At 34.3% G+C, this 27,903-nt stretch overlaps 4 protein-coding genes across 6 annotated transcripts in view; 1 reads left to right on the top strand and 3 right to left on the bottom strand.

Moving 5' to 3' along the window:
* The first annotated feature begins 6 nt into the window (after positions 1–6).
* On the top strand, positions 7–26,984 carry LOC129801786 (protein disulfide-isomerase TMX3). Its single transcript, XM_055847108.1, has 4 exons — positions 7–195; positions 256–394; positions 456–901; positions 21,926–26,984. The coding sequence occupies exons 1-4, from the start codon at positions 144–146 to the stop codon at positions 22,579–22,581; spliced, it is 1,293 nt and encodes a 430-aa protein (XP_055703083.1). The 5' UTR covers positions 7–143; the 3' UTR covers positions 22,582–26,984.
* Positions 12,769–21,960, bottom strand: LOC129801806 (uncharacterized). 3 transcript variants are annotated; one of them, XM_055847152.1, is made up of 4 exons: positions 21,897–21,960; positions 18,218–18,373; positions 18,026–18,151; positions 12,769–13,144 (listed from the first exon to the last, which is right to left on the bottom strand). In XM_055847152.1, exons 2-4 carry the CDS (start codon positions 18,360–18,362, stop codon positions 12,915–12,917), a joined length of 501 nt encoding a protein of 166 aa, XP_055703127.1. In that variant the 5' UTR covers positions 18,363–18,373; positions 21,897–21,960; the 3' UTR covers positions 12,769–12,914. The 3 variants fall into 3 exon arrangements, with proteins under 3 accessions (XP_055703127.1, XP_055703126.1, XP_055703128.1); XM_055847151.1 differs by lacking the exon at positions 21,897–21,960 and adding an exon at positions 18,439–18,680; XM_055847153.1 differs by lacking the exon at positions 21,897–21,960 and adding an exon at positions 18,453–18,516.
* On the bottom strand, positions 26,915–27,640 carry LOC129801807 (programmed cell death protein 5). Its single transcript, XM_055847154.1, has 2 exons — positions 27,486–27,640; positions 26,915–27,402 (listed from the first exon to the last, which is right to left on the bottom strand). Exons 1-2 carry the CDS (start codon positions 27,546–27,548, stop codon positions 27,067–27,069), a joined length of 399 nt encoding a protein of 132 aa, XP_055703129.1. The 5' UTR covers positions 27,549–27,640; the 3' UTR covers positions 26,915–27,066.
* The window catches only part of LOC129801808 (nuclear envelope phosphatase-regulatory subunit 1 homolog), a 1,478-nt gene continuing 489 nt past the window's right edge, over positions 26,915–27,903 (bottom strand). The window contains exon 4 of the mRNA XM_055847155.1: positions 26,915–27,880. Within this exon, the coding sequence (XP_055703130.1) occupies positions 27,738–27,880 (143 nt within the window). The 3' untranslated portion in view covers positions 26,915–27,737. The remainder of the gene's footprint in view (positions 27,881–27,903) is intronic.

The raw sequence follows: 27,903 nt of genomic DNA on the forward strand, positions 1-27,903 counted from the left end.
AAGTTCAATTTTCATAAATGGGAGGGGAGAAGGAGAAGGAGATTGTGTTTTGACGGATTGCTTTGCAAAAAAGTTTTTTGTAATAAAAGATTTTCTGACCAAAATCTCTCCCAGGGAATGATTGTGCTACAATAAAAATAACCATGAGTGACTCTATGATGTCTCTGATGAGGTATCTTGTGGTATTTCTTCTAGGTAAGCACATTGAGCTCGATTTATTGAGTATTTGAATTGATATATGGTGTTTCTGGTCAGTTGTTCTAGGGCCTTTCTCAGCCGGCTCCAGGGTAATTGAGCTCAGTGATAGGTTTCTGGATGTCCGGCACGAGGGTCAGTGGTTTGTAAAGTTTTATGCACCATGGTGTGGTCACTGCAAAAGATTAGAGCCTGTGTGGTAAGGGATTTTTAGGGACTAAGAGAAAAGAATCCCCCTATTTAAAAACATAATTTTCCAGGTCCCACGTCGCCCAAACGCTCTACAATACCAATGTCCGAGTAGGAAAGGTCGATTGCACACGATTCACATCTGTAGCTCAGGCCTTTAGCATAAATTCCTTCCCAACTATCATCTTCCTGAAGGATGGTGTGGAATTTGTTTATAATGGCGAGAGGTCCAAGGAGGAGCTCATCCACTTTGTGATGCGAATGTCTGGACCACCAGTGCAGCTGGTCACACGTACAGATAGTGTGGACATGCTTAAAGCAAGTCATCCGATATTTTTCGCATATATCGGAAGACAGGAAGGACTTCTTTGGGATACTTACGCTTCCGTAGCTGAAACCTTTCAGCCCCATGGTTTCTTCTATGCTACTTCAATGGAAATAGCCAGGGAACACTTCGACATAGACACACTACCTGCAGTGATTGTCTACAAGGAGAGGAGCCACTTTTACTATCCACGTAAGTATATGATTTGATATGCGTAAATTCCTTTTTTTCATAATTTTATTGCAAATATTTTACTGCTCGTACTCAAAGAGCGGTATAGCCTTTTTGTTGTCATAGCCAACTACACACTCAATCCCGGTATTATGCACATTTTCGGGACCGAAAAAAACGTGCGAAATTAAGCTAATTCAAAATCTGCTCCAATTGGAAATTTTTCGCTACTCCAAATGGAAACATCACTGTTTTCATGATAAATACAATACTAAATTACTATATTTATATATTTTTTATACCACAGTTTCATTATTTAGTTAATTTTGCTCCAAATAAAGCGAAAATCCATTCATATTCACAAATTATAATTTGATAATTTCTCAGAAATATTTATTAAAAGTGTACTTTTCACCATCGAATTTTTCATCGATCGACCATGTTTTCCAATGAAAAACAATGAGGTGACTGTTGTTTATTCATTTTGTTTAACATTTATGTCATATTTCTGGCTAATCTTAGTTAAATTAAGTGCTAATCTTTATTGTTATCGGTACGCGAAATTTTTGAGTGAAATCATTGCCTATTTGATGAAATATGATTTTTTTTTTGGAGAGATTTTCTTATTGTTTTAAAATAGGAACGGAGAAAAGACCAGGAATAAGAACAAATCCTGCACTCAAGAGCAACTCAAAAATGTTTTGGAAGCCTTTCGTCGTGGTTTCACGTTTTGTCTCCAATTAGAAAATTTCCCTTGTCTCCATTTGGATTAATTTGTTTCCAGTAGCAGCGTTTTGCACTCGCGTATTTTTCTTGTATTTAAGAAGTTTTCAAATTATATTTAAAGAATTCTCACTAAACCGTAACACTCTAGAAGAGTCAAGGAGCAAATTTATGTGATTTTCTTCAGAAAATAAATATGAATTTTATGTGTTGAATCTTCTGTCAAAGTTAAAGCATCTGGAAATGATTTTGAATTAGGACATTTACCCTACGCATCGAGAAAATTTGCATACCTGCAGGGGATTTCTTTTGAATAAATTTGCCGTAGAACGAATTTCGCACGGAAAATAAAAAGATTCAACTGTTTAATAGAAATGCATTAACAAACAGTACTTTTTGACCAAAGTTCTTCAATAAATGGTTAGAATATTTAAAAAAAAGTGATTGCCATATTTCTGCGGCTGTTATTCGGAATTTCTATTGTCAGGCTGGATCCTACACTGAGAATAAAAGAAGGTGCGATTAACATCTTTTCCTCAGAAATTTAACACTTTTTAGGTGTAAAAATATATCAACATTTTTTAAGGTTAATTTTACACCTTATTAAGGGTAAAATTAACATGTAGAAGGTTAACTTTAACCCCCAATACACCTAAAAAGGGTAATATTTACACCGATTTTGGATCAATACTGCAGGGTAAAATTAACATTTCCGGAATGTTATTTTAAATTTTTCGAATTTCTCTCAGTGTAGAAGCAATTAATTTGTTTATTGAACATTCTTAATTTATTTTGAATTCTTGTCATTCTCTATTGTTATGTTCCTCTTTTTTCTGATTTTTTTTTATTACAATTGTAAAAGGGATGACCCCATTCTTGTGATTTAATAAAGTAATAATAACACTGTGCAACAATTTTAAATTTTTTTTGTCCCTGGGGGTGCTCACGCTATTTTTTCTATTGCTAGGGTCAATTGATTTACGAAAATACTTATGATTTTGATTTCATTTTGTTTTTGCGCCTGGAATCTAGGCGAAACCGTTTTTGCCGTTTTTTGATACTTGGGTACCTATTATTTCCGATTCTGCTGAACCGATTTATTTCTTAATATGGGAACATTTGTTCTTCTTTACGTGCCCGATAATCCTTTGGACAGATGGAGTTCGTCCAACTTACACCAGGGGCGCTGTAGTCTCATATGTCAAAAAAAGATGGAAAAATCGAACTTTTTTTAATATGCCTTTTTTGTAATAAATTTTTTTGAGATTGAAAGCAAGACTGAAATCTGTAATTACTAAGGATATTATTTGAATTATAACCTTGTATTATATCTAAACACACTTTATAAAACAGTAAAAATGATTAAACTTCTACAGTTGTCAGAAGTAATTCAAAGAAATACCCTGAGTTTTATAAATTTCAAAAGAAAAAGTCAAAATATGAGAAATAGTAAAGATTTTCTCTAGTTGGCTAAGTGCTCGATTTTCGTTTGAACCTCAATTGAAAATCGTTTGAAACCTACTGAAAATGTAGCTAATAAAATTCTCTATCAAATCCATAAAACAGATTGTTAGGAACAGTCCTAGTTTTCGAGATATTTTTATTAAAGTTGCTAAAATGTTAAATTTTTCCATGTTTTCTGACATATATGAGACTACAGCGCCCCTGGTATCAGTTGCACGAACTCCATCTGTCCAAAGGATTATCGAGCATGCAAGGGAGAACAAATTTTCCCATATTAAGAAATAAATCGGTTTAGCAGAATCGGAGATCTATGCACCCAAATATCAAAAAACGGCAAAAATGGTTTTGCCTAAATTCCAGGCGCAAAAACAAAATGAAATCAAAATGATAAGTATTTTCGTAAATTATTTGATCCTAGCAATAGAAAAAATACCATGAGAACTCAGGGACAAAATCACTGTTGCACAGTGTAATAATAATAATAATAATATTTACCTTAATAAAAGAAATTAAAATTTAGTACATTCAGGCGCATTTAAAAAACGATTTCATAAATTGACTCCCAAAAGTAGGCAAACTTGAATAATTGTAATGTGCATAATTCCGTCAGGTGCATAATCCCGAAGTGCATAATGCCGGTATTTTTTATATAATATATAATATAAAGATATGAGTGTATTTTTATTTGTCCATCTGCTTATTAGGGGGAAGTGGGGCACCTTTGAATTGGGGCAGCTTTGAAATTAGGCTTTTTCTCCTATTTTTAAATGAAAATGGGTCTTATTATGCCTCCAAGCTTCCACCAAGTTGGAAAACTTCGCAAAGAGGAGGGTTTATCTCAAACCGTTTGAAATATACTCCTGCTCTTCTTAGTAGCTCCTATCTGAATCTCTCGTGACTTTTGGATTATCAGTAATTTGGCTTTTTAGACCAATTTGGACCTGTGTTGACAAGGTGATTGCCGTGATTGCCTTTCTTAAGGGTTAATAGGGAAGAAGTTTTTATTTATTTATTTTTAATTATTTATTTAAAAAAAAACCACTGCAAACAGGGAACAACCCTCTTACAAATGCGTGGCAAGCAAATATGCAAAAGAAAAAAATATATAAAAGATATACAGTAGACTCTCGCTCAATCCGGCTCTTGTTCAATCGGGCACAAAATGTTGTTAAAAATTTTCACGTTTGATTTTAAAGCAAATTTGTTCAAATTCGCTGTATTTCCCCTTGTTTTATCGTGATTCTTTAAATTTGAGCGCTTTTTGTGGAATTTATAATGATTTTGATGCCCAAATCTCTCGATAATTTGGATGACATTTTGCCCCATATGCCCGATTGAGAGAGAGAGCCTACTGTAGAGGCAAGTTACCTGCAATCCGGCTATGTTGCACCTTTAGAACCACAATGTGTTCAGAAAAGTATCTCTAGAGTCTTCTGTTTTTTATTACCTTAGTATAGAAACGATCCACTGGCAACTGGACTCATTTGACCGTATTAAATTTGACACATAAGAAAAATATGTTTTTAATACATTAGCTAATGTTGAATCTTAACAAACAGTATAGGTTACTTACAGAAAGATCATCAAATTTTTCTTATTCTATGTCTCCTTAATTTGCAATCAAACAGAAATCCGTTTCTTTGCGTCTTTTTCGGGTAAACAAACAAAGTGCTGAACTTTATTGTTGGATAATGAGCTGGCGTGATGGATATTCTATGGGGACACCTCCGGTAATCGCCAGTGTAAATTTATTTCACCTCAAGAAGAAAAACAAATTTTCTGTCTTGCCCAGAGCTTTCGGTCCGGATGTGGACCTTCTTCAGTGGTCGACTAGACTATGTTTTTTGATTTCCTAAAGTTCGTTATTTTGGAAAAATAGAGGTTCATCACCAACAGTAATCACTTGGGAAGGTTTTAACTAGTAGATAATTAGTTTTCGGTTACCGGAGGTGTCCCCATAAAATGCTTAACGTGATTTTCAGTGCAGGCAGTGCACTTAGTGCATTGCACGCATTGGTCAAATGTCAAGTTAAAATGCATAGATATATCTCCTTAATTACTACTAATAAGAAGTTACAACAAATTCTAAGGTACATTTAGTGGATGAAAAAATGATCTTGATATAATTATATTTAGAAAAGGTGACCTAAAAGTAGTTTTTGAGGGTTAAAGTTGTGCTTTTTTTTTTTTTTTGATCCCCCCCTTACCCTTGATATAGGTCTGAAACCTATCGGCTTATTGTGACCAAGATCCCATTATAATCAAACACTTAACAATTATACAAATTACAAATGTTCTTAATAAAATCAATTATATTCTAACGTCGTTACAGTTTAGAAACGCCACAATCTTTTTCAAGAGTCCTGGAAGCTTGTGCTCCATACACAGCCCTAAAATGTCCCTAACACAAAGATTAGGGGATATACGGCTGCAGGAGTTCACTAGCTCATCTCTTCCAATTCTGAAGCGCGGACATTTAAAGAGGACGTGATCAATATCCTCATGTACATTACACACCTGACACAGCGGATCCTCTACAACATTGATACGATACAAATGTGCTTTAAGTCTATAGTGATTTGAAATTAGCCGGCCAATAGTTGTAATAACTCCTCTGGTTAAATCACCCAAACCTTTAAACCAAGGACCTCCTTTGCAATCAGGTAGGATAGAATGGCAGTACCTGCCCATTTCATCCTCCTGCCATGCAACCCGCCACTGAGTAAAACTCTCCCATTTTAATAGCGCAAACCAGTCCTCAGACCTTTCTAAATATCCTTCTTCACTGGGTATCTCTGCTCCTTGTTTAGCTGCTTGATCCGCCCGATCATTTCCATCCACTCCCACATGAGATGGAACCCATATAATGGTAACAGTTTTCCCTAATTCCTCCAAACACTTAGTCAATCGACATATTTCTCTTAAGGGATCCCCAACATCGCCCCTATTTTTGTAGTTTTTAATTGCCAGAATACTTGACATAGAGTCTGATAGGATATTAACCTTCCTGTGTGGAGTAGGGCATTCAATTGCTTTTGCGAGCGCCATTCTAATCGCGACTATTTCTGCTGTGAAATTGGATGAGTTGCGATTTAGGGTTAAGGACTCCAGCGATTTTGTTGTTTCATCCCATATTCCCGCTCCTACACCATTATTTGACTTGGATCCATCTGTGTAAATTACTCTTCCTGTCAGGACTTGCTCTTTTTGAAACATTTCAAGTAGAAACAGGTTTGCTACAGATATCCATGTATCCTTAGGGAAACCTCTTAGTTGTTCCCACATGGAAAGTGACACTGACATATTTATGTGCTCATAAGTGAGATTACCTCCATAATTGTTTTGCCCTGATTCCTGTGAATGCCACCCAAGTTCGTCCAATGCTAGAACTGATTCCGAGAGGGTATATTTAGCACCTGCTTGCTGTAGCTGCCTAATATCGCTCCACAGATCTGGCTGCCTAGTACTTGCCCTAATTAAAAATCTTTCCACGAGCATATTAAACCTTAGCTCCAGTGGACAAATGCCAGACAAAACTTCAACCGACATTGTGTGAGTTGACTTCATAAGTCCCATACATATTCGCAAACACCGCCATTGAATTCTGTAGAGCTTTATTAAGTGACTTTTTGCTGCGGTTCTAAAAACTATACATCCGTATTCTAATACAGATCTAATTGTTGTGATGTACATAACTCTTAGAACCGACGGATGCGCCCCCCAAGTCTGCCCCGAAATCGCCCTCATAAAATTAGTTCTTTTGCTGCATGATGCCACGATACTCCTTATCTGGGCTGCCCATAAACACTTGGAATCAAAGACAACTCCCAGATATTTGAAGGACCTTACATTTTGTACCCCAATGTTATCCCACTGCACACTGATATTAGGAGGATTATGCTTACGAGTGAACAGTTGAAACACGGATTTCTCAATCGACAGACTCAGTCCCTTAGACTCAAGAAAACTCTGGACAGACGCACATGCTTCAGACAAGGATTGCTCAATCGTATTTGGGTCGGAGTGAATGATACCAATTGCGATATCATCAGCATATTGAAGGATAAAACAGGATTCTGGAATGACTGTTTCTATTTCCCGTACATATAAATTATAACACAGGGGTGACAGTGCAGATCCTTGCGGTAGACCCTTAAACCCAGTACGTACAAGTGTGACCTTATTACGCCAATAGAACTTCAATTTCCTTTCACACAATAAGCGGCTGAGTAGTATGCCAATTTTTCTCGGAAGACCATTTTGAACCAAATCACTGCATAGAATATCGACCAGAACATTATCGTACGCAGACTTAACATCCAAGAATACGCATCCAAGCATTTTCTTTCTAGACCATGCTATTTGAATTTGCGAATGCAGTTTGACCAAACAGTTCTGGGTTCCCATCCCTCTTCTGAATCCCATTTGCGACATAGGAATTATATTTCGGTGGTTTGCCCATGAGTCAAGTCTAGAAAGAAGCATTTTTTCGAATACCTTCCGCACGATAGAAAGCAGGCATATTGGTCTATAATGGTCACAGTGAGAGCCTTCTTTGCCTGGTTTCTTAATAGCGATAACTTTGGTTACCTGCCAAGAGATAGGTATTTTTGTCGAATCCAGGAACTCGTTGAAAATATCAAGCATCAGACTTATTCCTTCCTTAGGCATATTTTTAAGCAGACTCGCTTTAATGTTGTCCTCACCAGCAGCCTTATTTTTAATCTCCTTCAAGGCTGTCATAATTTCCTGAATTGAGAACCTGTCCCATCCCTGGTTCTGATACTCTCCTTCATCTTCATTATGGAACGCTTTATTTACAAAAGTAGGAGCTAGCTTATCCGCAAAGTTGTCTAAGAGCTCTCTATCCATGGTTGCACCCTGCCGTCTCTCTTCACCACGAAATGCTCTTGCAATATTCCATAATTCTCCCAAGGATGTTGAGCTTGAGAAGCCTTCGCACCTAGCTCTCCAATTATCAATTCTCTTCTTTCGAAAAGTTGTTTTAGCAAGGGCGTCTGCTCGTTTATACGCCAAAAAGTCTTGTCGTGTTCCTGAGCTCCTAAACAATCTGAATGCGCTTTTTCTTGCCTCCCACATATTAATACACTCGGAATCAAACCAGGCTTTATCTCTTCCAGTAGTGCCTCTCGAATTTATTCTGCCTCTCCGTGAAGGTACAGTTTTCTGGGATGATACAGCTGCATTCCACAAAACCTGAACAAAATTGTCCAGTCTTTGAGAACTAGTAGCATTGCTCTCAGCAATATTCCTTGCTTCTCTTCTTACTATTTGTCGGTATTTGTCCCAGTCAGTTCGAGCATCTCTGATGTTCTGATTTACTATCCCATCGGTTCCGTGTTCCCCACCCTGACTAGAATTAATATATGTGGCAATTATGGGGATATGATCACTCCCGAGAGGATCCTCACGCATATCCCAGTTCCACATCAAAGCACCTCTTGCGGTCACTAAAGTGACATCAATTGCACTACTTGACACTGGCGGACAAGCCACACGTGTTGGTCTTCCGTCATTGAGAACTACAAGGTTACTAGATTCAATCCAACACTGCAAGGTATTCCCTCTAGACGCAGTGGCGGTTGATCCCCAAAGCTCCGAATGTGCATTAAAATCTCCGCCCACTAACATCTCTTGCACGTCCACGCCAAAAACTCGGTCCAGGTCATCTGTTCTTATCTCTGATGTATTTGGTATATAGACAGAGAACAATCCAAAGCTTCTTCCTTTCCAGTTTAGTTTTGCTCCTATCATCTCGCTAGAAGTCCTGTCAGAGTCTATGATATTTATTCGAGTTGACGGTATTGTATGTCTTATCCCCACTAGAACCCCACCCCCTCGATCAGTTCTGTCACTTCTAAAAATGTTATATCCCGGAATTCTCAATCTACACCTCGGGGTAATTTTAGTTTCTTGCAACAATATCACGTCAATGTTCTCTTGATTACATAAAACTATGAGGTCTTGAAGTTTAGAGCGAATTCCATTGACATTCCATTGAAGAACTTTAAGATTGATAACTTCATTGTCCATGGTTGTTATACAATTCGCTACGGAGCTTAGGCCAGATTTGTTCTATTAATGGAAACAACATAGTTTCCACCATTCCCAATAGTTCATTATTCAACCCAAATTTTTGCAAAACCCATAATACTATATCTCTCCAACCCATACTTGATGTCGAGTTATTCTTTTTCGGCATTTCTTTCCTAAGAGGGAAAATCTTTTGTCCTTCGCCAAGGGTGGCAGGAGGGCTGTCAATTCTTGCATTTTTCCTAGCATGCATCGTATCGTGGTTTTCAGCCCATTTAAACCAGACGTTCTCATCTTCAGAATCCCTATTTCCGCTGCTTTTTCTTTTCAGCACTTTGCCGCGGCTGGTACCTTCCATTGGATCATTTTCATTGACTGAGGACACATCACTTGTATCTACTTCTTCAACATTAATCCCATTGAAGCGATTCTGAGTTCTGAGAGGAGGAAACTGCATGTTAAAACTCACCTTAGGGTTTTTGTTCTTACGGATCTGATGATCTGTATCAATCTGCGAAACCTCTCCACGGCTTAGACGTGAGACTTTAGCTTGATGTCTTCCTGCTAGAGCTTTCTCTACTGCCGCGTCCTTGATCTCATCGACCCTTGGACAGACATGAGTTTTTTCCTTATAAGTCGCCTTGCAATTAGGACACCGAAAAGCGCCAATAGTACACGGAAACGTATTCTTTCCCTCCTCATGATTTAGTCCACATTGATCACATCTTTTCCTGTTTCCACAATGTGATTCAGAATGTCCCAGTTTAAAGCAAACATTACATTGCATAATTCTGGGAGCATATGGATTGACGGGGATTCTAAGCTTATTAAGAACAACATAGTCTGGAAGAACCGTACCTTCAAATGTGATTCTAATGAAAGGAGTTCGCCTCAACTTTTCTTCATTATCCACTTTCATCCTCTTCATCAGGCGTGAAGCTTCCACTATTTTAATCTTTCCGTCAATACCATCAAGAATACCATAGCCAGATTCCATGATTTCAAAAGCATTTGCACAGTCGTTCAGCAGAATTTTTCCACTGATTTCCACGTCTTTTGCTGGGATGTAAACAAAATACTTGTCACAGAAATCCTTGTTGAATACCATCAAGTTCGCTTCTTGCTTGCTTCCGAAGAATATCCTTATCTTATCCCTATTGACTGGCAAGACCTTTTCTATAGATGCATATTTTTTAAAAAGTTCTCCAGAAACTTTAGGGATATTCAACGAGTGCTTCTCTTTTGCGCGCAAGTAAACCACATATGGGGTCTGACTATTAGCACAGTATTGTCTGACTCTTCCCACTTTAGTACTCTCTTCACTCGTGCCCTGTGTATCCATCGCATCTACTCTTTCCTGTTGTGAATTACCATTCATCGCATTTTCTAAACTACCTCCATTCGGATCTGGTGCTTCAGGCGGCGATCTTTCGCCCATACTCTCGCTACTGTGTGTATCTACACAGGCCTCAATCCCCCTCTTGATTCTCCCACGAGAACTGGTGCATGTAGTGGACACCACTACACCAACAAATTCTACAGTCTCAGCGTGCACCTCGGAGAGGGAACAACGAAACACTTCTCCCAAAAACCCTTAAAATTATACCCTAAACCTAAAAAAAAACACCCCAACCAGTAACAATCTAAGAGAAATTATAATCCAAAAATATATATACAAAAAAATATGTTCAAAAAATCCAATATTCTATATAATAAGCTCTTCAGAAGAAAGGGTTTGCACGATGCGTCACCTTCGGTGGTCAGAGTGCGAATGAAAAGTTGTGCTATTTTAAGTAAAAAACAGGTCAACTTTTTTTTGCCTAATTGTAGGGTAAGATGGGGTAATTTGGAATTATGTTTAATTTAGAATTATGAGATTTCCTAACAGTTTTAGATAGAAAAAAGACAACGAAGAATAACTTTAGAATGTAAAGTCTTATAATTCTTCATGGTTTTCTTTTTTTTCTTTGTCCATCTGAAACAGTGAGAAAATCTCAAAATTCCAAAATAGACATGATTCCGAATTACCCCGTCTTACTCTAATAGAAAAATATTATGCATTAATGATTTTTATGTTATTATTATAGTTTTGAAAGGTCACAAAAATAGTGTAGTAACATTGATTTCAAATAGAATATATTTAGGGTATGTGCGCCAAATTTCGGCATAGTTGCATGCAAGCGCCAAAGTTTGAAATGTAATATCTTTAATAAAAATTGATTTTTTTCATTCCTTCTACTTAAGGAGTGTTGCCTAGAACCTTGTAGAAAGTTTATCGTCTTTATTTACTTTAAAATCATTCTTAATAAATTTTAAAATGAATAAAAATGTTGACATAGCTTTAGTGTCCTATTTCGGCTACCTTCATTCTAATAGTTCCTTGCCCTTCGGGAATTCTTCCAATGTCTTTTTCATGTCACCTCGTTTGTCGAAGCTACATTTGTTGTTATTCTTTTGCATTGTATAATCTCTAGAGTATGTAAAACCTAAAAATTCATGGAAATTCGAGGAACAAAAAAGGCGGACGGAATTACAAGTTGGCCGGAATATGGCACACTTACGATAGAAATTATTAATTAATAGCATTGTATAAATGAGCAGTAAAAAGTTAAAATTGAGCAGTAACAAAATAATTTGTAACAGTGATATTATAGTCCAAATTTTGACAAAGGGAAAATAAAGGGCTTTATCTGCAACAATTTTAAATGTTAAATATATAAATTAGACCCATTTTTGCAAAGATTTAATTTTTTACTGACCATAATTAGACATTTTACTGCTCATTTTTAATTGTTTACTGACCATTTTGAATTTTTTACTGCTCGTTTGTTTTTTTCCCTTATATTATTAATTATTTTTCAAATCAAATAAATACAGTTTTACAATAACTGATTTAAAATTGTGAGTTTTATCCTAAAAATGTTCATCCTGAACATTATGATATAATTTCAGCTTCACAAACATATGGTGAAGCTAAATTATATTACGATGATCACGATAAGGTTCAATTCCATTTAAAAATAGGAGAAAAAAGCTAATAAAGCACAATTTCAAAATTGCCCGAATTTAAAGGTGCCCCAATTTCTTCTACTTATGCTCAACATTCGCATCCATTCTAAAATGCATATTTAATTCGTAACCAATTTGCGATTTTAGAATGTTTTCATTATTTTCAAGATCAATTTATTTATTGACCTAAAGAAAATTTCAAAAATACAAGATGATAATTAACGAAGAGCTCTTTCTCGTACACTTAAAAGAGAACAGTAGGGTAAAGTGGTACAAGTTGGACAATGGTACAAGTTGAACAATAGTACAAGTTGGACAGGGCTTTTTGTCTTGATAAATTTAGTATTACTTCATTTTTATTTGTATATTTTTAATTCTTTAGTTTTATAATTTGGTTCCTTGTGTTTAAAAAAAATTAGTACTGTATTTATCAAGAAAAAAGCCTTGTCCAATTTGTACCGGCGAATTATCCAACTTTAACACTATGTTCAACTTGTATCACTTTACCCTATAACACTGAGGGCTTCTAAATGCCTCTACACACTAGGAGAAATTTCTTTAAAAAAAAATGCCTTTTTAAAGAAAATTTCGTCTAACTTCTGAAGGGAATCTAAAGAAAATTTGAGATAAAAACCTTATTTATTCTCATCTAAATTTTTATTCATATTTTTGTGCAATAAATAAATCATTTGCAATTTTGCGAAGGTGTCAAAAGGAGGGTGGGAACGTCATAATTTACACAGCAGAAAACACATCTAGAAGGGGATTATATCTTCTAGATCCCCTATCTGAAGACAGTCCAATATTCCAGTACAATGACAAATCCAATGATAAAAATTCCCACAGTTTGGGGAAGAATGTTAATGGCATGATTGCAGGGCTTTTCATTACGTACGCTCTCACATACACAAACTTCAATTTCTCTTCCGTTTCGATATTCCTTGTAACAGCCAGATGTAGCAGCTCCTTCATTGTCTATTCGGACCTTTGAGCAGAAATACGTAATGTTTTCCACTGGAAGAGGAAACCAGATAAAAGAAATCGTAATTTAATTAAAATGTGTCATCTGATCATTGACACTCATGAGAATTATCATGAAATTTCTAAGACTTGGTTGATATAACTGATAAGGCCAGAAGAGCTTTGCATCAAGATAATTATCCCTTAAACCAATGTTACATACTGAGTTCCGGAAATATCAAAAATAGATTTAGATTTTCGCAATACTTTTCAGTAATATATAAGCCGAGATAAAGCAAAGTGAATAAGACTTTAAATAAATACTTCAACGTTTCTTGAAGATTGTCACTCAAACTTTAAACTTTTCAAGTTTAAAGATTTCTTTAATCCTATAGATAGAGCAAAAAAATCTTTCACACTTTGAGGCTGATTGGAATACTGGTGCACTGAGAAAAAAAGAGGGTGCGATTGACTTTTTTTCCTCATAACTTAAACACTTTTTAGGTGTAAAAATATATCATCATTTTGTAATGTTAATTTTACACCATTTTGAGGGTAAAATTGACATGAAAAAGGGTAACTTTAACCCCCAATACACCTAAAAAGGGTAATATTTACATCGATTTTGGATCAAAATTGTAAGGTAAAATTAACATTTCCGGAATGTTATTTTAACTTTTTCGGATTTCTCTCAGTGTGTCTCAAAAAAAATTCCTTAGGGACTTCCAAAGTTATATTTAGCTCTTAGAAGACAGATTTTTTCTTATCCCCAATATTTGACTTTCTTGTCCTTAAAGGGTAAGACCGTCTCACAACGGTCTTCACAAAAAACACATTTACTGCGATTACAAAATTGTTATTTATTTAAAAGCGCTATAGTGTCCTCGGTAATAGTCTTACTAATATCTTTTGAAAATTCGAACTCATTTTTACTCTTCATTTAGTTGCTCTCCCCAGTTTTGTGTGACAGGTCAGAAAAAAGCAACAAAAAATATTTGTGCAAAAATAAACTTATTTCTAATTTCAAGAAAAATACCGATTTAAAGTTATCTAACTTAAATAAATTTATTTTTTACTGAAAGATATATTATTCTACTTTGTATATTTTATATGAAAAAATATTTTAAAAAGTAAAATTGTGACTTTTAAAAGCAAAAAGAATTTCAACAAATTTTTATATTTTCTCACCTACCGCCTAAACTAAAAGGGATAGATAATTAAGAATGGATGGTTTTTTTTCGACTTTGTTGGATCATAATTAAAATAGAAAACATTTTCTTACAAGTTTTTTTTCGCACATTTAAGAAAATAGTGTTAGAGGATCAAGCTTACATTATATCATAATTTAAATATTTTCCAAGAATTAAGCTTATTGCTACACCAAAAAATAAATAAAATAAAATAGAGTAAATAGGGGAAGTGCTTATAATTTTGGACAGTCTGCATATAAGCATCGATATCCTAAATTTAAAGTGCCATATTTTCAATACTAATTGACTTTTCTTGTTACTCTCTTTTCAGAAGGATTGTTTAGAAACTTGGCAAGCTATTTATCATCTCATTTTTACTAAAATTAGTTTTAATACGTTTAAAAATGAATTGATATGTAGAGGTGAATTTGACTCTTATTTTGGACAACTTGGTTATTAATTTTTACAACTTGTCTGTAAATTTGGACAGATAATCCGCCTCAACAGGATGCCCATTGTTCTTCATTTTATGAACCAATCTTACCAAGTCCTCTTCCTGGTCATGTAAGGGAAACGTGGAATGTCACAAGAAGCCCAGAAACTTTCCATATCATACATTAAAGTGAGTTGACTTCGGTACTCCAAGTACGTGCGGATTCGCTCATTCCCTGCCCTTTCCGGGAGCCTTTCAAGGCATTTCTCGCTACATCTCTTTCGTAGAGATGATGCTCCTTTGTTTCTCCAGGCATTTGTCCAACCTAGTCATCACAAAAGCTAAAACTTCACGAAATTTCGTGAGAAAAACACCTGTCCAAAATAAGAATCATCACCTCACTGGTGAATGTCTTAAAAAATTTCCCATTTTTTACACGAAAAATATAATTCACAAGGCAAATCTCACTTCAGGTCAAATGTACAAATCATCAGTAACGTGAATCAACACAATATTCAATGAATATTCAATAATATCACTAAAAAACAGCGAACAAACTTTGTTAGTACTTCACCAAAACTAAATAAGACTGAAGTAAGCCACGAAGTTCTGTCATATTTCTCGTAAGCAATTGCTCACACTGAATTTTCAACAAAGCAATTTCAACTCAAATCATATTCAAATTTTAACGTATTTAGTGTTAAAATCTTCCAAAAAGAACAAATATTTAGATAGAATTCATTATTCATCAAATATTGGAATAAAAATCCATCATTTTAATCAATTTATTTTTAGTGTCCAATTTTATCCTCAAAGTGTCCAAAATAAGAAACTGGACAAAATTAGAAGCATTTCCCCTATATTTTGTTCCCGTCAGTTGAATATAGCCATTCTAACTTCTCAGATTGAAAAATCGTTAAAAAGAATGACTCAATGTCACTGGCAAGGACCCAGAAAACCTGACTTTTTATATATTTTTTTTAAATCATTTTATACGCGGCAAAACAATATCTATTCTAATTATAAGATACTTAGGAAGTGACCACTTTGCGTAATCGACTGATGTGGGCTCGAGATTGTCGTGAGCTCTCCACGGAGATAAAGTGCCCTAAAGTTGATGGGTTCCTCAACTTGACCGGTGTAATTCTTTATTCAATTTTTCAATGGTTTATGGTCAATTTCTATGAAATTGTCACTGATTTGTAATTATTTATAAAATAGTTTTGACCTATTAATGTTAGATCACACACTAAATATTGTAGCAAACATACCTAAATAAATAAAATAAACAACTCTACTGGACGAGTTGAAGAATCAGTCGACTTTAGGGCATTTTACCTTAGTTAAAACCCTGTAAGGGTGGATTGTATTTTATTAGAACATGGAATTCCGGGCTCCGGTATTTCGAACTTTAGTTAATTCAGTAAAAATTCATTTAACATTAAGTTTTAAGAGATTTAACTGAGTTGTTCGGAATTCATATGACAGTACCATGCCCAGCTTTCACGCTAGAAAACCAAACTTTTGACATACAGGGAGTTCCGGCTTGAGAGAAAACGGACTGAAAGAATTTTATCTGCTGAATTGCCTACTATTGAGAGCTAATTTGTAAAAATCATTTTTAAAATCCCCCTAAATGTATGCGAATATTTTCCACGTGGTAAATTTGAAATGCACTTCTTATGAACCCGTCAAATAATATCTGCAGATATCTTTAAGATTTCTGTAGAGAAAATCTACACCTCTACAGAATATCTGCAGATAAATTCTGTAGATATTCTTACGAATTTTATTTGGGCTTGGGACAAAATTCGTCAGAATATTTCGGCAGATTTTCTGACGAATCTCTGACGAATTTCTGTAGATATTCTGTCCCAAGCCCAAATAAAATTCGTAAGAATATCTACAGAATTTATCTGCAGATATTCTGTAGAGGTGTAGATTTTCTCTACAGAAATCTTAAAGATATCTGCAGATATTATTTGACGGGCGGGAACTGTTAGCGCAGAAAATAGGCTGTAAAATAGGCGCCGAAAATATCTTGCAGACATCACGGCGTTTTCGTAAGTTATTCCAAAAATATCTCCTGCTACAGGAAATTTTTTTCTGTATCACTGGAGTTACCTCGAGGGTTTTTTTTCGGTCCTGAAAAAAATCTTTAAAAGCCGAATTCCCTGTAATCTTCGAAATGATGATTTTTAAAATATTTCTGGCAGCCTTTTTATCTGACCATCCAATTTATCTGAACATTATCAAAGCTAAAGAATAAACTTTTAAGAAGTTGTGTAATCAAAAATTTCATCCGTATACTAAAATGCCATTGAGTGATTCCTAATGCCTTCGGCACACCTTTTAAATCAGGAAAATTTAACGAAGTCGAAATTCGGATCCCTTTCTTTCTCATATGTTTTGAATATGTCTATTTCATTCTTTCGCACTCTTCTTCTTCTCTTAAACGTCACTCCAAATTCAATTTAGCTCAATTGAATTTTGTATGTGAATGAATGATATAGTCATATGCAAAATATGTGAGAAAGAAAGAGTTTCAAATTTCGACTTCATGAAATTTTCCTGATTTAAAAGGTGTACCCGAGCCATTATGAACCGGTAATGAAGCGATAACTAAATTTTAAATCGAAATTCATTAATTATGGTAATTAAACTTCTGCAGGTGATCTTTTCAATGATATAAAAATCGACCAAATCGGTTATACACAGCAAACCGGTAAAAAACAACTCATTCAGTAAAAAAAAGTTCACGGTAGATTAGATTAGATTTTAATTTATTTCCTGCCTTTGGGATCCAAAGATCCTCTTTTAAGACATGTATAGTATGCTCGAACTCGTGAGCACGATGCTTTTCTCTATGAATTCAACGTCTAAAGTACTTTATTTATAAGTATTTGAATGATGCTAAAGTTCTTCTTGAGGTATAGCTTGTAAGAAATCTCGAATTCGAGCATTTCGCAAAGCTGGGTGGAATGGTTTGGCACCCCTTTTGTAATAAAGAATCGATATCTTAAGTAAGTAAACCATTTGGGCTACTGTCTGTGAAGCAATAATTTATAATGAAAAATATTGACACAATGAAAAAAAAAGGTTGAAAAATTCTCATACTTTTCTTGAACACGATATTTACATCACAAGTTGAATTGATAAAAAAAATTATCCATCCAATCACTAGGTGATATTAATTTTTGAACTCACGAGTTCCATCACTTCACCAAGCTAGAATACCTGGCCACCACTTTTATTATATTTTATTGATCTTAATACTAATTAAAATGAGTAGCAAAAGCGTTTTTTACCTACCTTGGTGATTAAAGGAATAAGTGTATTTGACACAAACATCGCCGGGGGCCATTCTGCATGCAATATGTTGTGGATCACTCTGGTAATATTCCCACATGTACGTTGTGTTTGGTATACCGCCGTTATCTGACGAAAGAAATTGCGTCAAAAGAATATATTTGTGCACTTAAGAAAGATCGGAGCTACTTTCACCTGTAATGGTGAGAGGAAGTTGGCAAGGAATTCCAGATGCGCCATTTAGAAGATGATCACATGTAGCATTTCGAAATCCATTACTCTCATTGTAAAAATTTGGTCCTAGCCACGTAAACCGGAAGCAATATTTCTGATTGGCCATTTGATGCTCTTCTAAAGAAGAAAATATCATTTAGAACGGATAATACTCTTAATAGTACGATAAGAGAACAACGTACGAGAATTGACGTACACTGAGAAAGTTATTAAAACTAATAAAATTATCACAAATTTTAACATTATGTACTATTTTCTTTAACAAATACTTTCATTCACAATTCAGCAAACTTTTCTATTGTTTTCAGAGAGAAGATATCACAAATACTGTCTATAATCAATCGAAAAAAGCATTCTTTATACTTCCAAGAATTCCCGCCTTATCTTATCTCTTTTGGAAGAGTGTTTTAATTTTTTTCCGTAGAGATCTAATTGGCCCTACTCACCGTCTCAATTATATTGATATAGTCATACCAATTCAAAAGTCAACGGAATCACCTTGAATTCACATTTCGCCTACGCGTAGATTTTTTCTAATTTAATTAAATTTTCTTATTCTACTTTTTAGGCTCTTTATAATATTTTAATACTTTAATTTTAATGGATATACAGAATTTATTTATTAATTAAAAATTACTGAACTGAGAAAAGATTGATAACTTGATAAATGCACTTAAGCAAAATAAACTTATTTCAATTTAATTTTAGATTTAGACTATTTAGACCGGGGAGGTTTGGAACAGGGGTAGTGTGGGACAAGGCGATTTTTTCATTATTTTTTTTTAAATAAATGGAATTTAACCACTACTCAATCGTAACCCATATTAAGATGTATCTTGACTAAAAGAATGGATATTCTCAGTTTTATTGTTTTAATTCTATGAACACTTTTTTAAAAATTGATAAAAATTGTATATTTTGACGTCTCAGTTTTCCTCTTTATATTTTATATCAGCGATATATAAAAAAAACTTTTTTATCTCATTAGGTAGCAGTGTAATCTGGGAACATATTTTCATATAAGTTTCTGAGATTGTACGCTCTTGTTTTTTACATAAAGGTTTTAAATACCAAAACTACACGCGGGGATGTTTGGGACACCTGAATCGGGATGAATGGGACGTTGATTTTCGACAAGATTGTAAGTGGCATGCAATTGTTTATTGTCAAAATGAAGAGTAATGCCCAGTTTCTACTGGAAATCTACTTCTTGTGCAAAGTTTATCAGTGGAGGAGATTTCTCTAGCTACAGGGACAATTAAACCATAAATGTCTTGGGAATCAATAATTCCTTCTCAGAGGATATTCGATCTTTGCCCAATCTCGTTAAAAACTATTTTCTCGAGAATTTCTCGAACAATATCCTCTATAATTTTTACAAGTTCTTCAGAAAAGGCAAGGCGAGAGCAAATTCAAAGAAATAAGGAAAAAAACAGGTACCATGCAGTTGTCGTAAAATCAAACAGGAATCCGCCAATGAGTTCAAAACTAAAAGTTGCAAGAAAATCTACTCGTGTGAAGAATTTGATGATAATGATTGCAATACTTAGAATTAAAAAAGCAAAGAAAGGTAGATGAAAAATAAGAAGAAAAAATTTTTTAAATAATTCACTGATAATAAATGACTCTACTGTACAAATAAAATTGATATTAATTTCTAAGTGTAAATAAAAGATGAAACATTTTTATTTTTATCAGAAATATTTTTAATCTGGTATTTAAAATTAATTAACGTGTTCCAGTAATACAAATTATGCGAGAAAAAACGCGTCCCAAACATCCCCTTTTGCGTCTCATACTGCCCCACATCGGGGAGGTTTGGAACAAAGCGTCAAGTAAAATGTTTTATCTTCTCCATGAAAACTTAGTTGTTTTCCAAGTTCTATCGAGTACTTTTTATAAAGTCAATACCCATAAGTATCCTATAGACCGCATAAAATTGTAATACACTATCGTGGTTTTTTGGAATACTGTTTCAAAGTGAAAACATGAAAAAGTGTCCCAAACCTCCCCGGTCTCCCCTACCTTAATTTATAGGAGGAGTACTTACAGTTTAGGCTTTTAAGGAACATTTTTACTCTGACGGGAAAAACTTAAAGATATATTTTACAAAAAAAAATTGTTGAATATCTTCCACTATAGAAATTCAAAGTATCGTCATTATTAATAAACTTAGGAAATTCTTATTTAGATTGGGATGATACTTTAACTTTTCTACTGACTTTATTATGAAAAAAAAGTAAAAAAAAGTTGTAAATGTAAGACTTCCTGAATGTAGCTTTTCATCATATAACCTCTATATCAGAAAACTTCTTTAGTGGTCATAAAAACCGCCAAGGAAATATCTGTAACTATTTGAGCTCTAGTTTTTTGGCAGCCCCATATGGGATAGGATAGACGAACAGCATCGTTTTCAAAAATCGAACTGTATGCAAAGATATGTCAAAAAACGGTTCTGAGAGGATAAAACGTATTACAATAAACATAGAAGAGTATCTAATGTTGAAAGTGATGAAGATGAATGAAATAACATCAAAGTGTTTATTTATTTATTTAGTTAATTATTTATTTTCAATTTATTGGAAACCACACAAATTAGGGATTTTACTTATTTATTATTTTATTAACCCTTTAAGGACGAGAAGGTCAAAAATTTGGGGTCAGAAAAAAACATTTTTTTCTGAGAGTTTTTAGAGCAAAACACAACTGTTGAAGGCCATAGGAAAAATTTCTTTTTTGGGTCACTGGTGACCCAATCCAACAAAGTCTGATTCAGTGTATTTTTTACCTCTATAAGCGGTAGGGACAAAAATAGCCTAAAAATTTAAGTAATATTTTTGACAATACCAATGAATGATAATTTTCACTCTATTAAAAAATATTATATTTGAGTATTGTAGTTTGTTTTTCCAAAACAGTTTTGGTTAAAAAAAATTGGAAGTATAAAAAAAAATTAAAATATTTTTTCAATATGAGAATCTAAAAATTCGTCATTTTTTAGTTTAAATATTTACTATATAGTAAATAGCTGGGGACTTGCATAAAATATCCTAGATTCCTTCTACCTTCTACTTTGCAATTACGTAGGGTCGGAGGAACGTCTGTTCGACAGGGAACCCCTATTGACACTTTTGTCAAAATGTTGAAAATTATTTAATGTATATAGTAAAATATAAGTAATATAACGTTTTTTTCTGTAATATATCTTTTACTACAAACAGAGATGTTCAAATTTCATATCGCAAATGGTACAGAGTAGGGTGTCAATAGGTGCTGACACGAGTTCTTAAAGTGTCAACAGACGTTCCTTTCTCCCTACAAACATAAGAAAAAACTAACTTTAGGAGGCAGGAAAAATCATTTTCTTTATGGGACACCGGTGTTCCAATCGTCCTTCAAGGGTTAAAAAGCTACTTCAACGATTTTTTTTAACTTTGAAATATTCTTGGATAGGCTAATATGGACATTTCGCTTATTTACAAATGTCGAAATGTCCTTATTTTCAGTGAGATTCTTAACAGTGTCTCACTTAAATAATTTTTAAATCGAAATAGTTTTTTTTTTTAGAAATCTGGTAAATTAATATCAGTAATTTTATCTAAAATGAATAATGTTTCAATGTTTAAAAAAATAAACTTACCTTTAGCATTTCTTTTTCATCCCTTCTAGTATCTGGCGAGATGACTTTCGTCGAACCTTCGCACATGAATAGAACCCTACATTCGTGGGTGAATGAAGAGCGCTTCTCTCTCTTCCCCAAAGTAACTCGAAGTAATATCAATGAGCTGATGCTCACGCGTAAGTACCTGGTTTTGGCTGTGGTTGAGGAGAACCGCCTGTTAGAAGTGGCTGCCCATGAACTTGAATTCCGAGACATGATTGAATCTATCATTCGCATGAACCACGACAAATTCCATGCACGCTTCCAATTTGGATGGATCGGCAGTCCAGAACTTGCTCATTCAATTGCAATGGACACCCTGGAAACTCCACATCTACTTGTTCTTAATTCTACTACTTCTGAGCATCACATTCCAGACGATGAACCCCTCAAGCTCACTCCAGAAGCTGTGCAGGTGTTCTTGGAGAATATTCACAATCAGAGTGCTCCGGCATACGGGGGAAATTCTCTTTTGGTCCGAATCTACCGGACATATTTCGAGGCTAGGCGATCATTAAGTGAAATGTGGCGTGGAAACCCAGTACTGACCTCAGTTCTCTTTGGACTTCCACTTGGTTTCCTTTCCCTAATCATCTACTCAATCTGCTGCGCCGATATTCTCGATGCAGATGAAGAAGACGATGGACACGAGAAGAACGAGTAGAGCGAAAGATAAGTAGATCCCCTTTTCGAATCTAGTCAAAAATATCCTTCCCAAGAAACTTAAGATCTCTCTCTATCAGGAATACAACGATGAGGAATCTGATTGGAATATTGGGATTATTTCTGAGGTTTCAATTTCAGCTGAATAATTCAAGAAAGATCAATTTCAAGATATTTGTTTTTCAGATATTTTGATTGTAAATTTTGTTTCTCGGTCTACCGAATAGTGGTAGAAAATTTAAATTGGGATTTATCAATGAATTTTACACTTTCTCTGAAGAGAAAATATTACAACATAAAGAAGCCTCTGATCATCCGGAAGGACTGATTAAGCGAAAGTAACTAAAAATCTATCCCTGACAGCGTGTCTAAGTAATCATCAAGATCGGTTAAGCGGGAGTCGAAATACTTGGGCAAAATCTTTTTGTTCAGTAAAAAATTCTGATTCTGTTAGTAAAAAATCAAATTTGGTCATCAGTAAAAAACTTTTAAAAAAATCAGTAAAAATTAAATTTGGTCAGTCAGTAAATTAGTCAAATTTGGTCAGTAAAAAATAAAATTTGGTCAGTAATAAATAAAATTTGGTCAGTAAAAAATTAAATTTGGTGAGTAATAAATAAAATTTGGTCAATATAAAATAAAAATTTGGTCAGTACAAAAACAAATTCGGTCAGAGAAAAGTAAAATTTGGTCGATAAAAAGTCAAATTTAGTCAGTACATTTTATATGGCAAAAAACAAACGATCAGTAAAAAGTTCTAAATGGGCAGTAAAAAATTAAAAATGAGCAGTAAAATATCTAATTATGATCAGTAAAAACCTTAAATCTTTACAAAAATGAACCTAATTTATATATTTAACATTTAAAATAGTTCCATATAAAGTGTAAAGCCCTTTATTTTCCCTTTGCCTAGATTTGGACGAAAATATCACTGTTTAAAAGTTTTTTGTTACTGATCAATTTTAACTTTTTACTGCTCATTTATTCAATGCCATTTTATATTAACCCATTCAGTCAATGTACCAGAAATACTTGAGATAGAATGTTCGTATTTTGGGATTAGTTTCCTACAGATTAGTAGATGAATTTTTTGAAAAGAAAAATTTTTTATCTCATATGGGGGCGCGGGGAGCCCCTGTCAAACACACGTCTTAACGGTCACTGAATTTAAATTTGGTGCATTAATTCATATTACAAACTCTATTTGCTTTAGATAGAGTAACTATCCAAGAACACCAATTGGCAACTAGAATTCAAACCAGGAAAGAGGAAAGAGGCCAATTTTAACAAATTCGACTGGATATCGTATTTTCCGTCCACCATTTTGAGCAAAAATTTTGCATGACCTTCCGCGAAGCAAGAAAATAATAACAAAATGTATTTTCATTTCTGTCGAACTATTTTTCTCAAGTAATTGAATAACTAACGTTACTAAAAATCCATTCCCGACAGCAATTTGGATAAAAATTGCCCAGAAATAAATCATCAAAAATCACTCAATTTGCGTATGATGTATAATACCATGGTAAGGAATGGGTTAATCAGTAAAATGTGAAATTTAATGAGTGGAAAATTAAATATGATCAGTGAGTAATAATTTAGTCAATAAAAAACTAAAAGGAAATCAATAAAAGTTAAAACTTTGCATATCCGAATAAAAAGTATTGCACATTTCGTATTGCGGAAACTTCGTATTTTAGTACATTTCGTATTTCATATTTCGTCTTTCATAAATTTTGTACAAAAAATAAACAGGCGCTACTGATAACTTTCCAAAGCACAGAAAATTTCCCTTTGCCCCAAACAGGCAATACTGATAATTAGAGCTTGAAGTTCGACTTTAAACTCAGACCCGAGGCGCAAAGTGCGCTTAACCCCATAAAACTGGAATTATATTATTTTATTGGTTGATTATGCTTGTGTAAAATGTATGGCTGACGAAATATTCAATTTTTGTACAAAATGTATGAAAGACGAAATGTGAAATACGAAATGGTAAAATACGAAATGTACCAGAATACGAAGTTTCCGCAATACAAAAAATACAATACAACATTTGATTTTTTACTGACCAAATTTGATTTTTCCCGACCAAATTTGACTTTTCTCCGACCGAATTTGATTTTTTACTTACCAAATTTAATTTTTACTGACCAAATTTTATTTTATACTGACCAAATTTTATTTTTTGCTGACCCTATTTTATTTTTAACTGACCACATTTGAGTTTTTACTAACCAAATTTAATTTTTTACTGACCAAATTTTATTTTTTTACTGACCAAAAATTCGCAGCCAATTAATTGAGGTTATGTTTAATGAAAATTAGTTTGTCGACTGTGAAGCCAGTAGAGTTGATCCTACGAAGTTCAAATGTTAGAAGATAGTTGTAGCACTTAGTAAGAGCTTTCATTTGCGCCCTTAAGGTCTCTACGTCTACACACCAAGAGCAATTTAAAAAATAATGCTTTTTTAAAGAAAATTTTTTTTTAAAGAAAGGTAATTTCTGACGAAAATTGCTTCTAGTGTGTAGACGCCATTACTTATCAAATTCGATGAAATAGAACTGTAGTTATGCCGATTTGAATTTCGTTGTAATCACAGCGAACTTACGACATTTTTTGAAAACTTCATAGCCTAGGCTACAACATCCTCAAAATTTGATAAAAATGTACAATGGCGTTTGAGAGAACATATTAGTTTAATTTTTTACGCTGTCGCAGCACCACGAGAGGTGAATTTTTGAACTATCATCTGAAAGTGCTCATCGAGACAAAATCTTTAGGCAAAAATTTAAGTCAAAATGAGAACAGGAAATATAGACCGGTCAGTTTTTCAACTTTGACCCCTTTTAGCTCGAGTCAGGGTTGTCCGAGATACTTAGCCTTATTTTTGTTTGACAGATATAAAGTGCAGCTAACATACTCAAATTTTAGCCTGATTTTTGTGCCATAAGACCGGAGCTTTATTTTAGAAAAAAAAAATTGTTTTTAATAATAATACCCCTAGCGCTTGTTTTGCGAACTTTCGATGCAGAAGTAGATTCGACGAGAGTTTTTAAAACGTTTTTATTTTTCAAATTATGACAATAAGAACAGGAGCTGGTCATTTTAATTAAAAAAAAAAACTGACACGTTCTAATTCGAATCAAGGGTGTCGGGGCGGCTTAAGGCTTTTTTTTTTAAATCGAAAGGTCTTTGACCAATCAATAACATACTGAAACCTGAACCCGATCGATGCTACAGGGGCTGAACTTTTGAGAAAAGAAAAAAAAAATGAAGGTCAACGCTGAAGTTGCAATTTTCACCCGATATTAATAACCTTTGCCAAAAACCGGAAGTATACATCTCTTTTAATTTCGAAGATATTAGTAGAACGAACGGGAGGGAAAGTTTTCTAGCCTTCCATATATTCGTGAACAGGAAGTTTCCAATCACATTTTGGGAAAGTTTGAGCACGATCGGAAATAATGCAATTTTCTGACGATTATAATAAGTGAGATTGTTAAAAGAATCTCAACTTATAGGGCTTCTTTATCTGACTGGGAGGAAGTTGGGCACCGCTGAATTGGGACAGCTTTCACTGAGAGAAATCCAAAAAAGTTAAAATAACATTCCGGAAATGTTAATTTTACTCTGCAGTATTGATTCAAAATCGGTGTAAATATTACCCTTTTTAGGTGTATTAGGGGTTAAAGTTACCCTTTTTTATGTCAATTTTACCCTTAAAAAAGTGTAAAATTAACATTAAAAAATGTTGATATATTTTTACACCTCAAAAGTGTTAAAGTTATGAGGAAAAAAAGTTAATCGCACCCTCTTTTTTTTTCTCAGTGTTGGAATTGAGCTTTTTTCTCCTATTTTTAAATCGAATTGATACTTATCAAGATGCTATTTGGCTTTACAATCAGTTTGTTGAGTTAAATTATATTAATAAGCTTCAGTTTCATATAAATATAGGAGAAAAAATCCATTTTCAAAGCTGCCCCAGTTGAAAGGTGCCCCTAAATGTTTACCAAGTGGATCAGATGGACTATAAATGTTTTTAAAAGAAATTATTATAAGTTGATTTAATTAATTTTCTTGGAGATGGAAAGAGATCTGGAAATTCAAGAACTGGTATCCTAGGGTTTCAATTTCAATCTATATTTTGATACCGCATCCATCTATGCTCTTTTCAACTCTGAAAGTATCATATTTCCCCAGAAAGATCTTTAAATTGTTTTTTTTTTTTGTTCAGCTGAGAAACCTCGAAGTAATCTTCTGTTGTGTTCCCTAAATTACAAAGGAATCCCAAAAAAAAGTAGCATTTATACCGAATATAAAGGACTTTCTGTGCAATTTGTAAAAATTATGCGACAATTTAATTCATTCTGGCAGACACAATAAATTACCCTCGAGATAAATGAGTGAGTCTTTGTGATTTGCCGGATGGTGTCCAAGCGTTTTTGATGCAGAATATTAGCAGGCTGTGCTTCCGGATGATTTTTATAAACCATAATCCTCATCGTCAGAATCGAGGGCTGCGCGTCTTCTGTCGAACTTCACGGCGGATGTACTGCGAGGCATTTGCCTATTTACACTCTCAAGCAACTGGACAAGTTGAGCATCATCTAGTTTCCCAGGAATTTGACCCATTTGAGCCATTCTTATGATCATCTGCTCGACCATTTGAGCCTTTTCTGGCTTGCTCAACTTTAAGGTGTTTAATCGAGCTCTGGCTGCTTGATCCAAAATCTGAGCTAGAATGGAGTTCTTCATGTCCTCCTCTTGACGACGACGCTCTTCCTGTGCCTCACCTTGTTGCTTCTGCTCTGAACCACCCTAGAAATCATTCAGGATCCACCAGAATGAGGTTATGTTGCATCTTTTCAATTACAGTTTTTGCCATATTTCTAAGCACTTACATATTGCTTCTGCATCTCGGCCAATCTCTGGGCACGAATGGCATTAAGATCATCATCTGCCATTGTTAAAAATGCTACAAATCCACGTTAAAAGCGATATTTTTTCCGGGACAAACACTCACCGGATACCAAAACACTCTGACAAATTTGGCGCTGCGATCTCCAGCATCAATCGTTTCGTTAAGTTTTTTCAAAGATGTTTTTTTTTGGCATAAAATTCTTAAATTTATTAAATTTCCTACCGTAGCTTGACTAATTCGTAGGCCGGGGCCTGAGAATAAGCTTCCCTGTGTCATCGCAAGACATATTGAAGTCATTGAGAACTGTTCTCGTTCGTGATGTAATGATTTGAGGCGCTATAACGAGCCGATGAATCCCATAAGCAAACAACGTTACTGAAAAAAACAATTAGAATTAT

Source organism: Phlebotomus papatasi, chromosome 2 (assembly GCF_024763615.1).
Source record: "Phlebotomus papatasi isolate M1 chromosome 2, Ppap_2.1, whole genome shotgun sequence".
Taxonomy (NCBI): domain Eukaryota; kingdom Metazoa; phylum Arthropoda; class Insecta; order Diptera; family Psychodidae; genus Phlebotomus; species Phlebotomus papatasi.